The sequence below is a fragment of the Tachysurus fulvidraco genome, chromosome 7 (assembly GCF_022655615.1).
Source record: "Tachysurus fulvidraco isolate hzauxx_2018 chromosome 7, HZAU_PFXX_2.0, whole genome shotgun sequence".
Taxonomy (NCBI): Eukaryota; Metazoa; Chordata; class Actinopteri; order Siluriformes; family Bagridae; genus Tachysurus; species Tachysurus fulvidraco.
In genome coordinates, this window is record NC_062524.1 from 12,705,946 (window position 1) to 12,719,190 (window position 13,245).

At 36.5% G+C, this 13,245-nt stretch overlaps 1 protein-coding gene across 3 annotated transcripts in view; it reads right to left on the minus strand.

Moving 5' to 3' along the window:
- chrna11 (cholinergic receptor, nicotinic, alpha 11) overlaps nt 1-8,235 on the minus strand; it is a 41,816-nt gene extending 33,581 nt beyond the window's left edge. Inside the window, exons 1-4 of one of the 3 annotated variants that reach the window (XM_047816793.1) lie at nt 7,868-7,955; nt 6,073-6,278; nt 1,178-1,317; nt 497-541 (exon numbers count right to left, since the gene is read on the minus strand). In XM_047816793.1, coding sequence (XP_047672749.1) covers nt 497-541; nt 1,178-1,255 — 123 coding nt within the window. In that variant the 5' untranslated portion in view covers nt 1,256-1,317; nt 6,073-6,278; nt 7,868-7,955. Of the gene's footprint in view, nt 1-496; nt 542-1,177; nt 1,318-3,592; nt 3,845-6,072; nt 6,279-7,867 lie in introns of those variants that run through there. The other 2 variants (XM_027144029.2, XM_047816792.1) reach the window with 2 other exon arrangements.
- Between the last annotated feature and the right edge of the window lie 5,010 nt (nt 8,236-13,245).

Consider the following 13,245-nt stretch of genomic DNA (forward strand, 5'->3'; position numbering starts at 1 on the left):
ATTGTAAATCATCATTTGTAACCCAGATTTAACACACTGTCTGGTTTCTTTACCAGAAAAGAATCAGAAGATATTTTAAATGACTAAACTCTCAAACAGTAAGTGAAGCTAAGCGCAATTCATTAAATCAAACTGTTACAACAGAAACATGTCTTAGAATAGTTTTTTTTATGAACTTTATGAAATTATGGAGAAATTGAACAGTACTTTTCTCACATTTCTGCCTGTTAAAGAAGTAGAGCTTCCCCACCATCCCAGTTTAACCTCTGTGTATATGTGAGTATTCATTATGACAATTATAATATGCACCTAGTCATACTGAATACTTCAGGTGACTATTCTAATGAAGCACTTCGATGAAGCTGCTTCATATGTTTGTTTTTAAAACCTTATGCATTATAACAAATATATGTAGATTAGCATTACATAAGACTGCAGGACCTGCACAGTATGACATTCTACTGAATGAGGAATAAATGTTAGGCCTCGGGCTTACCATGTTAAGCCAAATATTGGTGGTGAGAACCTGATTTTTTTCATCCTGAAAAAGAATTAGAGAAAAGAAGAATCACTTTTTCATATTTAAGGGACACCTGCAAAACAGTGTGAAAGTCAAGCAAACAGACATAAATCAGTTGCTGTAACCAGAGAGCATTAATCAAGCACATGGTAAAGTGAATAATGCAGGATGATCTACAAATCTGTCCTTTGGCCAGATTGCACTTTTGTGAAGACCAAGTACAAAACACTGTGAGCCCTGAGCCCTCAAGGTCAATTCCAAGCAGTGGAACAAAGGAAGGAAAGAGAAAAAAAAAGTCATTTCTTTCACAAAACCGGGGGAAATTTTTTCAGTCATCTGTTTTTTTAGCCTGAAGGAATCAGTTTAATTAAATTTGATACTTACTTTAAAGGCCATATAAAATATCTGTATATTTTGAACATGATGATATCATGAAACTAGAGTATCATTACTATAATATTTTGCATATACATTTTAGAAGATTGTTAAGTCTGTCATCTACTGTAGCTCAGGGTTTTTCCACTCTCCATCCTAAAGGTCAGAACCATTTAATAAGTTCATATTTGAAGCAGGCAAATACTGAAACTGTTCAAACCAGTGGGTCTATAAGATTGGAGATAAATTGGAAAGTTCAAGATCAAGATTTCAAGATCTTACCACATCCATGATCTGCACCAAGCTGAGAGTAAGGACAACTGTGAGAGGCTGGGAATCATTGGCTACTGGCCGCTCCATGGGATTGTAGTCTTTTAGCAAGTTTTTTAACAGAGTCCTCTGGTAAGGGCCCTGAACAGAAACTGCAAAAAAGAAAGGAAGTGAGAATATATATTGTGTTGACTGAATAAATTGTTAATCCTCACACATTACCTCATATCCATCCATCCTTTTTCTGAAATATTTATCCTACACAGGGTCACAGGGAGTCTGGTGTCTGTCTCAGAGGGCACAAGGACAGGGACACACTGGAAAGGGTGCCAACCACATACATGGCAGAAGCTTATCTCACTCACTCACACACATACACACACACTCCCATTAAACTATGGAAAATTTAGAGATGCCAATCAGTGTATAGCGTATGTTTGGGCGAGGAAACTGGAGCACCCAAAGCTCCACTGAGAACATGCAAACTCCACACCTCCAACCCTGGAGATGCGAGGCAAACGTGTAAGCATAAAGCCACCACGACCCATTATACCATGGCATCATAAACATAATTACAAGATGGTGTCATAAACATCTATAAGCAAAAAATATTAGACACACATTTGATGATGCATGAGAAGGATGATGCATGATGATTCATCTGCTGTTTAAATGAGGTTGATGTTCCAAGCCAAATTCTATGTTAAGTCACAGGCTACATGTGCAACGCCAGTCAATCTGTCAAAACCTTCAATTTGAAAACATTTGCCTTGTTTGTTATGTGACATGCCATAACCCGCCCTGAATGCACCAGAGGTTTCACAATATTGAACATTATTTTCAGATATAAAACCTTGCTATGAAATGTAAATCAAGAGATGTGTGAAAAGGCAGGATCTAGATAAAATAGGGCAAGAAAAGAAACAAGACAGAATCTTTATCTGCTCCTTTTACATCTCTTTGAATCTTGACTCATAATCTATTATAAAAAGCATGTTAACTTCAAACCTCGTAGAGAAAGACAGGATGATATAATGTGTCAAAATTTAGTATATTATTGATTTAAATGCTAAAAGGATCAGAATTTTGGTGCTCTGAAGCCTCAAGCAGTGTCTCAGTAAGACATGAGTATGAGTAGGACATTAATCATGTACAGAATAATGCTGTAACTGTCGTCCTCGGCCATCTCGACTCATTAGCTTGTAATGGCGTTAATCAGATTTGATTAGGATCTTAATTAAGTCTGTCTAAGATAAGCAAGTGAGGTATTTATGAACTGAGGCCAGATGTGTTGTACAAACCGAAAGCTGAGTTTAATTAGAGTTTAATTAGGATTGATATAATGCAAAATTAGGGTTTCATTAAACACTGCATAAGAGAGAATTATTCTGATGAGCAGATAAATGAAATTTTGGTTTTGTATTATACTTTATTTTTAGACATTTCCTAATCTTTGCTTTAAAGGCAACAAAAATAGCATTGGATTTTAATTCAATTCAAAGTTTAAATTCAATTTAAAAAAGTTAAAGATCGTGCAAAACCAACCAGAAGACTTAATTAAATACACAAATTATATTCAGTACTTAAATGTAACTAATGAGACACAGAGCTGTATTTATATTTATAGACATTTGTAATATTCCACTGCTTAATTTTCAGTTTTAAGAGCATATGACCAAAAAGATAAGGACACAATTAAATTCATAAATCCTTCATTAACTGTTAAACATTAAACCTTAAATGTAAATTTGGGCAGCTTAGATTTTTAAAGGTTTATATAAATAGCACATGAAGCAACTGACTTGAATTTTTAAGCCTAAGATTTAGATTCTATTTTTTTTTCTGTAATGTGTTTCTGCAACACACACACACACACACTCTCTCTCTCGCTCTCGCTCTCTCTCTCTCTCTCTCTCTACTGCAGCAACATATCCATAATAACATAACAAGGCTGTCAGATAAAAGCTCAAATCTGTACTTAACTTCATATTTTCTCTCTGCATCACTCCAGCAGTACTGTGGATGGATGGATGTAGATGGAAAACAAGGAACAGGGAGAGAGAGAGAGAGAGAGAGAGAGAGAGAGAAAGAGAGAGAGAGAGATGGAGGGGGTGAAATTTATGATTGCAGCTTCCAGCGCTTCACTGCTAAAGCATGTTTGTCGTTTGTCTCTATTGCTCATTCTCTTCCTCTTTTTCCTTTATGAGTAAAAATCACTCATTTGCCACTGAAAGCTGTGCAATAACATATTCTACAGGTATATTAGTAACATACCGCTGGAAGAGGACAAACATGGATGCAAAGCCCAGTACAGTTATAGCACAGATTATTTCTCTTTGCAATTCTTGACAATCTTTATACCTGTAAAATTTGTATGAAGAAACACACACAACACACACACACACACACACACACACACACACCTACCCTGGACCAAAGTGGAGATTCCAAACAAAGTCAAAACCAAAGAGTGCCACATTCCAAGTGTAAAACGCAGAGATGCAGAGAGAGAGAGAGAGAGAGAGAGAGAGAGAGAGAGAGAGAGAGAGAGAGAGAAAGGAGAAACAGGTCCAAAAGGAGAAGGCAAGGAAGCTGAGAAATCCTGAGTGAGGTATAAAGATGAGAGTAAAGCAGGAGATGCTGTGATTCAAGCGCTGAGCGGAATGAATGAGCAAGGGAGAGAGAGGCAGAAAGAGCGCCTACGCTGGCTTCTCGGAGCTGACACCAAAGCACAGTGAGTGAGAGGATGGGGGAAACATCTGATTGATTTTAATCGGACGAGTCAGCTCTCTCCCCTCTCCCTCCTCCTCTCCCTGGTGTTTTGGGTTAACAGAATAAAAAGGCTCTTTGAGAGAGCTACTTATACCACTATTCAGTTAGAATAAGCATGTCTGATGCACACGAGGTGTGTGAAAACATAAAAAAATGTCATTGATTGTTCAATACATAGAAAGATCTGATGAAAATAATGGCATTTCTAGTCACGTTATGAACTAGAAAATATCATTTATCTGAAGGGTTTTAATCTGATACCCATAAATAAGCTTCTTCAGGGTTATAATTTAGAGTTATAAGTAATGTTTTAGAAAATCCTAAGAACTCGTTTTTATTTAACCTTTACTGTTCAGAGTCCATGGACACAATAATGAATGAATTTATACAGTTAAAACAGGTGACAATACTACAACACTTTAGATGGTAGAACACAGGTATCCCCAAAAGAGATTTTTTTATTTATACCATTTTCCTCTGACTGATTTAAAGGCTAGTTGTCTTTGGCTGTCCCCTGTTCTGGATCACCACAGCAGATCATCTGATATATGTGATTTGGCTCAGGTTTTACATCGGATGCCTTTCCTCATGCAGCGCTCCCATTTTATCTGGGTTTGAATTAACCTTTAAGTGGCTGGGTCAGTTCCCTGGACCACCAAGGACATCATCGCTACCAACATTCCAATTATAATTATGCTTAAACCTGCTTAAATCAGCTTCCCCAATCACAGAAACTCTGTGTACCTGTGTGTGAGCTCTGCATTATCCAATCAGCCAGTTATGCCGAGGAATTCATAAAATCATGCAATTTCAAGTAACGAGTTTCAGTTAATGTTCAAAATCAAAATAAAATGTGACTCAGAGATTCTGACTACTGCATAGTGGATGGAGTCAGAGTCAGTACTTCAGAAACCTCTTTTAAGAGAAGTCATAGGAAATTTGATGAGACCTCAAAGGAAGGCTACTGTAACTCAACTAAAGACTTTTTGCTTTAGACTTTTTAACTGTGATGAGCATCTTGGAATGCAAAATACATTAAACATTGAGGTGGATGGGCTGCGAGAGCAACAGACTGCTGGCCGTCTGTCTGTCCCCCGTCAGCCGACAGGAACAGGAATCTGAAGCCTCGGGTTCACCAAAACTGAACAGTTGAGGAGTATACTGTATATAGTATATGCAGATACACATAATGGCACTGTATGACAAATTATTTTTAAAAAAAGTGTTACACACAATGTTATTAAGCTCCATGTAAAGGTGCTTATTAGCAGCACTTTCAGTGTGGCCTGTACATTCTCTATCTGACATTTCTACATAATCGGTCTCTACTAGAGTGGTGTGGATTTTTTTTTGTAATTCCTCTTGATTGATATCATGAGATAATCATAAGCTACTGTAGCTTTATCTATTTAAAAACTGTATCAAGCTCATTATTTCACATGGCCACATTAGAAAGCCAACACTACAATTTATTATTTCTAATCTGTATTATAAATGTAGCATTTCAGGTATGTCAAGGCTTCACAGCTCAAATGTCCCTGGGTAAATCCTAAGGTTTCATAGTAGTTGACAGAGTGTAGTAAACTGCCCCTATGTGATTCAGTGTGTGAATAAGAGTGTGCATGTGTTTTCATGGTGCACTGTGATGGACTGAGTCTGATTCAGGGTGTTTTTCTGCCTTACAGCCAAGGTACTCAGGAGAAGCTTCAGGTCCACTAAAACCCTGAGCAGGATAAAAGTGTTACTAAAGAATGAACATTTTAAACAATAAAGTCCCACAAAGTTAACATGACCTTATCATGCTTCTCCACCAAACAAATTTACTGTAAAACTTACTGTATGTTCCTATATGTCAGTTAATGTCATCAAAATGAACCAAAATACATTGAGTATAAAAAGGTTACATATATTTGTTAGTAGATTCTAAAAGAAATTGCTTCATTTCTTTTATTAATTTGAAATTGTTAAATCATTTTACTCAAAGCTAACAACACGCCGGCAAAACCAGATTAGATTTCACTCAAAAAGGTGAGTGGAAGTAATTGAACTATTTGAGTACACACTTTCACAGAGAGAGAACAAGAAGGAGAGAGAGAGAGAGAGAGAGAGAGAGAGAGAGAGAGAGATCCACTCACTGTCACATGATAGTAGGTAGATAAATGTGAGGACATTAGCACTACAACATGTGCTGGTAGTTTAAGCTCTGGGTTGTTGTTGTTGTTGTTTGAAAGGTCGGGATTCAGGCCCAACACTGCCAAGCTGTTACTGTTGGGCCCCTGAGAAGCCCTTAACCCTTTCTTCTCCAAGAGTGCTGCACCATGGCTGACCCCTACTTCCAAAGCTGGGATACATGAAAGAAGAATTTCACTGCGCTGTAATGTATATGTGTAATGTAATGTAATGTATATGGCTTCTTGTTTAATCTATTTTAATAAACCAGATGTGATATGCCTGCTGCTTCTGCATATTGCAGTGCCATGAGCAGTATTTCTGGTTGCAAAGCATCCCACAGGCATCCAGCATCTTTCATGGGAAGGCTCCAAGGGACTCTCTAGTGTAGTGGTTGCTTTTTAGAGCCCATCACATGGGGTAAATAGAGAACGCCCACAGATTTTCAAAAGCATTAAAATGAGAGTGGTTGAAAAACAGTTTTTGATTGAATACATTTTAATTTGGATGTTTGCTTATGGTCGTTCATTTGTTAAAGCTCTTCCTGAAGGACCTACCAGGTTTTCACCAAAAACATCCTTGTACCTCATGCCATCAGTCTTCATACAGACTACTGGACTTCATCTATTCACATCACATAATTCCAGTTATAGTTTCAATGAGATTTGGCTTCAGAAAGATTTGCTTCAGGAGCTGCATTTGTGTGATACAGAAAAATCAGTGTTATTTTCTGTGCAAGCTTGGCTCTGACTGCACAGAGTGGTATGTGTAAGCGCTCTGGGTTACTGATCAGAAGGTAAGGCGTCAAGCCCCTGTGCCACTTAGCATCCACTGTTGGACCCTTGAGTATGGCTCTCAGGGCTGACCCTGTGCTTTGACCAAAACTGATATTTTCCCCACATACAGTAGATGGTTAAAGTTTACATTTGTGCAACCTCATACACCACCTCTTGAACTTTACCACATTATTGTAATACAAGCTGGATTAAAAAGTACATTAAACATAAAAGCAGGCAATTGTTGGTTGTATATATATTGGCTTCATCTACTATGCCCTAAACCCTGATCAATGGCCCAGGACCCTGTAATGAAAAACATGAAAAATTTATTAAATATAATAAAAAATAATTAATTTAGAATAAATTTAGGGCTTTCACAGTGATTTTAATTCTTATGTATTTCCCCACCACTTCCTAGTTTATGTACATTTATGATGTTTAATCCAAATATAAGTTTCAAAACTAAAAAATGTGGACCAAAACATTTCAAGGGGTGTAAATACTTATTTAAGGCAACGTTTCAGTACCTTAGTTAATTTGATTGTATTTCAAGAGTTTCTGGAGACTGAAAAAGCTTTTTTTTTTCCAAGGAAGTTTATTTTTATTTTAAATATTATTTTAAATGTATAAAATAGATTTTATACAGATTGTTATTGAGTGTATTTCTAACAGAAATGTCACTTATATCAGAACATTAATGGCATTTTTGAAAACTCTCAACCAATCATTTTCTAAACCTTTAATTTTTTCCAATTGCTTATATACAATACCAGGGGCGATTCTAGAATTTTCATTTTAGGGGGGCTCAGCCCCCAGGGTAGTGTTGTATACTATCACACTGTGATAAGGGCTGAAGTTGAACGCTGCGAAGACGCATTGGATGAGAAACCGAACTGTGTATTGGTCCAGTAAACTGCAATTACAAGAACTGCACCGATGCAGATGTCATATCATAGCAATCCATCAACAAAAACACACACACCTTGTACTCTCTGATGTTCTCTCTGTTCAGCGTCCCTGCGGATTGAAAAACGCGCTGAATCCACGCAGACTCAGTTCAGGGGAGGAGCCGGAACATGACGCAGCTTGTCGCCGCTTCAAATGCGTTTTTAAAGGGGACTGAAGCAATCAAAAAATATTTAATCAAATATCTCTTTTCTAATGATGATTTGGGTCATATTTATAAAGAAATATAGAAATTTCTAAAGGGTTCAAAACTTCCAAGCAACATTGTATAATATGGTTCTCCTTGTAACCTTCGTTGATCAGCTAGATCAGGTCTGTAGAGCTGAAGTCATTGTGTGAGATAATTCCAGGTAATTTGCCACTATGCTCAAATAGTGCAAGCATAGTTTCAGGTCCATCCACAATTTACCACCATGTACTGACCCTATTTTCAAATGAGTTTTTTGAACCATTGATTATGCAAATACATGTTTCTTTAGAGATGTAATAATTAACTGTTTTGATCAGTGGACAGTTTGTGGGGCTAGTCGTGATGACCTTTTTGCGTTCTGTGTTTAGACTTCTGAAAAATGATGTTACGGTTTGGAAATTAGTGCCAATGATTGTAAAAATGTAAATGCTTATTGGTGTATAGCATGTGTGTGTGTGTGTGTGTGTGTGTGTGTGTGTGTGTGTGTGTGTGTGTGTGTGTGTGTGTGTGTGTGTGTTAAAGTGAGAGATGGTTGTATGATGAAGGCTTTTTAATTGACAAATTGCTGGAAGCTGCATGCACCCTGAGCCAATGTGCTTAGTTAAACTCTTCTATTCATTTGCCTGCCTGAACTGCTGAGACAGGAGTGAGGGAATGAGACAGAGACTAAAAGCACAAGAGAGAGAGAGAGAGAGAGAGAGAGAGAGAGAGAGAGAGAGAGAGAGAGAGAGAGAGAGAAAAGAAAACAGATTACCCTATTACTCCAGGGTGCCTTTCTGAAACCTCCACAAGGAGAGTACGGTTTCTGGTGCAGATGTATTTTCTCTGTGTGTGTGTGTGTGTGTTTGTGTGTGTGTGTGTGTGTGTGTGTGTGTGTGTGTGTGTGTGTGTGTGTGTGTGTGTGTGTATGTGTATGTGTGTGTGTGTGTGTGTGTGTGTGTGTGTGTGTGTGTGTGTGTGTGTGTGTGTGTGTGTTCAGTATCAAATGAATAGAGACAAATTATAAAAGAGTAAGGTGGACAACACTAATTAGAAAAATAGCCTCAATATTCAAGGAAATGTATTTAAATGTGGAACTCAGCCAAACAGACTGATAATATATATGAGCTGAGAAATAAAACAAGTGGAGTTTTAGCATGAGTCATGTATTTTTTTAATTTTAAAATGGATATCCAGTCCTTAACTTTAAAACCACTGCTGAGAAAAAAAATATATAATGTGTATAAAGTGAGCCTTTCTTACACTACATACATTTACAGCATTTGGCAGACACCCTTATCCAGAGTGATGTACATAAGTGCTTAAATCTCTAAAATTGGATACATTTTGGATACATCCTACATACACTACATACAATACACTACATACCATTTATGGCATTTAGCAGACAACCTTATCCAGAGTGACTTACAACTGAGCAACCGAGAGTTAAGGGCCTTGCTCAGGGGCCGAGCAATGGCAGCTTAGTGGACCTTTTCAGTAGCCCAACACCTTAACCACTGAGCTACCACATCAGACACTACATACACCATTCTTGGTGTTCTTGGTGATCTTTGTGACCTTGGAGGTCTTGGTGTTCTTGAAATTACACACACAACATTTCTTACTCAAACAAAAGGCTAAAGTATTGTTGAGAATCTAACATTGTCTCATCAGACCAGAGAATATTGCTGTATCTTAGATTAAACTCTTTGCTTTTTAAGCAAAGCAGTTTTGTGTGAGGTGTGGGAACAGAGAGTTAATGTCCTCTGTGTATCTTTTGTTCCCGCTGCTTTCAGGATGTCCTTCAATTCTTTTTTTTTCAAAACTTTTTTAGAGTGACCTTGTTTCCTTTATCATTAGTTTTAGAGCACTGTGTGAAATTTAGTTGGACGACTGGTTCTGGACTAGACCTTAAACCCTGGACCTCCACAACACTGAGGCACTATGGAGAGAATTCACACATGTAGGACCTGCAAGGAAACTACACAATATACTGATCCAAGACAACTATCACAACAGGCTGCAAGACACAATATTAAGAATAAAGGGAACCTTTGATGGGTCAAGTGTATTATTTAGTAATATCATCAGTTAGTATTATGAATGAATATAATACCTGTACATTTCAATTTAATTGAATTTTAATTTGTTTTGTGCTTTTAACAATGGACATTGTCTCAAATCAGCTTTAGAGAAAAGTCAGAATAAAAATTACTGAATAAATTTATCTGAATAAAGTTTTAGATTCAATTGATATTTATCCCCTAATGAGCAAAAGAGGAAAACTCCCTGAGATGTCATGAGGAAGCTGTTTCTGTGATGATACCTAATATGAGTATTATTACTAAATTAAAGCAGTGTATTCTTAATAATGACTCATTTTTTAAAAATAGAAAATCTCACACATTCTGCCAGGTTTATATATATTTATATTTGCAATGCTTTGCTTTGTCTGTGTGAAACCTAATAATTCCAGTAAGAGCAGAATGTATTGAACTCCTCTCTGAAATGTGTGTTGGTGATGTTTACTTTTGTTTTCTTCAGATTTTCCGGTTGCAATTAATTAAATCCCTGAATCTGTTTTGTCAGAGAGAGATTTGTGCCAAGGCTGAAGGAACAAAAAGCATTAGCCATAAAAGGCCAATGGCCAAGTGTTACTTAAGTAAAAGAGCTATCAGATGTTGCACTCTATGTGTGGTGACTATTAAAACTAAGTGATACATTAGCCCCCACCATACGTTTCCATTCCAAATTAATGCATAATGTTGTCAATGTTTATTGATTGAAATTCAGTTTTATAAAACAGACAGTAAGTTGTAACTTATCATTGTAAGCACATCACATTTATAAAGAGTTTACACTGTATGTGGATTGACATACTGTGGAAACTTTACACACCTCTGTTAATGATGTTTTTATGGAAAATTTAAATGAGATAAATCAGAACTTTTTCCATCATCACTGTGAAATAACAACATAAAAACATTACATGAGAAACATTCTCACACACACACAATCATAAACATTCACACATACATACACTCACACAATCATAAACATTCACACACACAATCATACAAACACACACAATCATAAACATTCACACATACACACAATCATACACACACAATCAATTATATATATATATATATATATATATATATATATATATATATATATATATATATATATATATATATATATATATACACACATATATGTGTGTATGATTGTTTGTGTGTATGTGTGTATATAATTGATTGTGTGTGTGTATGATTGTGTGTGTGATTATGTGTGAGTATGTGTGAATGTTTATGATTGTGTGTGTATGATACTGGTTATGATACATACTCACACATAATCATACACACAATCATACACACACACACACACACACACACACACACACCATTCATCCCACACACATACCTAGGGACATTTTACCCAATCCACCCACCTATGTTTTAGGACAGTGGGAGGAAACATGGAAGAACATGGTGTAAGTCAACTCAAGTCAAGAAGCTTTTATTGTCATGTCAACCATATATAGCTGACGCAGTACACAGTGAAATAAAACAACGTTTCTCCAGGACCAGGACCCTGGTGCTACATAAAACAAAGACCCACAGAGACAGTGACCTGAGCTCAGGATCAAACACAAGACCATGAAGCTGTGAGTCAGTAACGCTCATCACTTTACTTCTACAGAACCAACAGAGAGATTTCCACACAAAATGAGGACTTTTTTTTGTTCTTTCTCACGGTCTCAAAAATTTGCCTATGGCAGAATGTGACCTAAGAATGTGGTAGGAAAAGCTGCTTAGGGTTTAAAAAGAGGAAGAAATAATTAAAAGAAGAAAAAAGAAAGAAAAAGCTAGTGAAAAAGCTATTCTTTCACATTTACAGGATTACACATGTCTTTACAAAATAACACACAATAAATACAACACAAATGCTCATTCACCTTTTTTTTTTTTTTTTAGATCTGTCTTGTTTTCAAAGCTAAAATGTGTTCAATATTCAAATCATTTCAAATGTTGTAGCTGTCATTTTCACAATAAACACTTTATTTTTCTGGGATTTTCTGCAGTCCACTCATCAGAATTAGGGATGTACCGAGACGATATTTTGGATCGGTATCGGCGCCGATCCAAGCATTTTGAGTGGATCGGGTATCGGTGGTGCGTGACCAATCCAAATCCGATACCAGTGGTCATGGGAATCGCACGTGGTCATGAGGAATGCCCTAATAAATTAAACTCCATTCCGCGTTTTACCTACAGCACTGACAACGCTCCTGCTTCTTAAAATCCATGGGCGTCGGGATCATTATATGTGTGTGGGACAGGACACGCCCACTTTTTTATTTACTTCCGACGCCCATGCCCGTGGTGGTTGAATAATGTCAATTAACTAACTATTGCTTGAACTTATAAGAAAAATACACTTATATATTAAATTACATTAATCAAAATAAATATAATACATTTTATAAGAAATATGTTGCACAACCGCTTGAGACAGACAGGCAAGTTTAGCAGGCACCCTTTCCATTTACCTCAGCGCGTTAAACATGTCGCTCATTTGGGTGGAAGGTTTACTGTTTAATACGTTTTCCATTGTGTTTCAAGAGTTATAATTTAAGATTCACTTTAAAATATTGCCTTTTCTTCAGAAAATAATTTAATTTGATAATTGCAGTATATATGGTTTAGATCGTTATACCACTAACTGTTAAAAGTACTGTTTACTACTGCATTAATAAGTTTTTTAAGGTTTCTTGTGTTTTAATTTTTCATCCAGTAATGTGGACATTTTTGTATTTCTTTGCCAGAAACAAATAAATCATAGTAATTAAACGAGTTGTAGAAAATGAGTGAGTGAATGAGTGAGTATACATTCTTTAGTTTTAAAGGTAGAAAAGAACAATCGGATCGGTTTCGGCCGATACCTGCAAACGCTGGTATCGGGATCGGAAGAGAAAAAGTGGTATGGTACATCCCTAAAATAAACCAATAATCCTTTAGGCAATAACATGATTTTATGAAATAAGAAAGTTGTAGAGCTACAAATTTCAGTAATTCAACTCAAATAGTGAAACTTTTGTATTACATAAATTCAGTACACACAGACTGAAGTAGTTTAAGTCTTTGGTTCTTTTAATTGTGATGATTTTGGTTCACATTTAACAAAAACCCACTAATTTACTTTCGAGAATATGG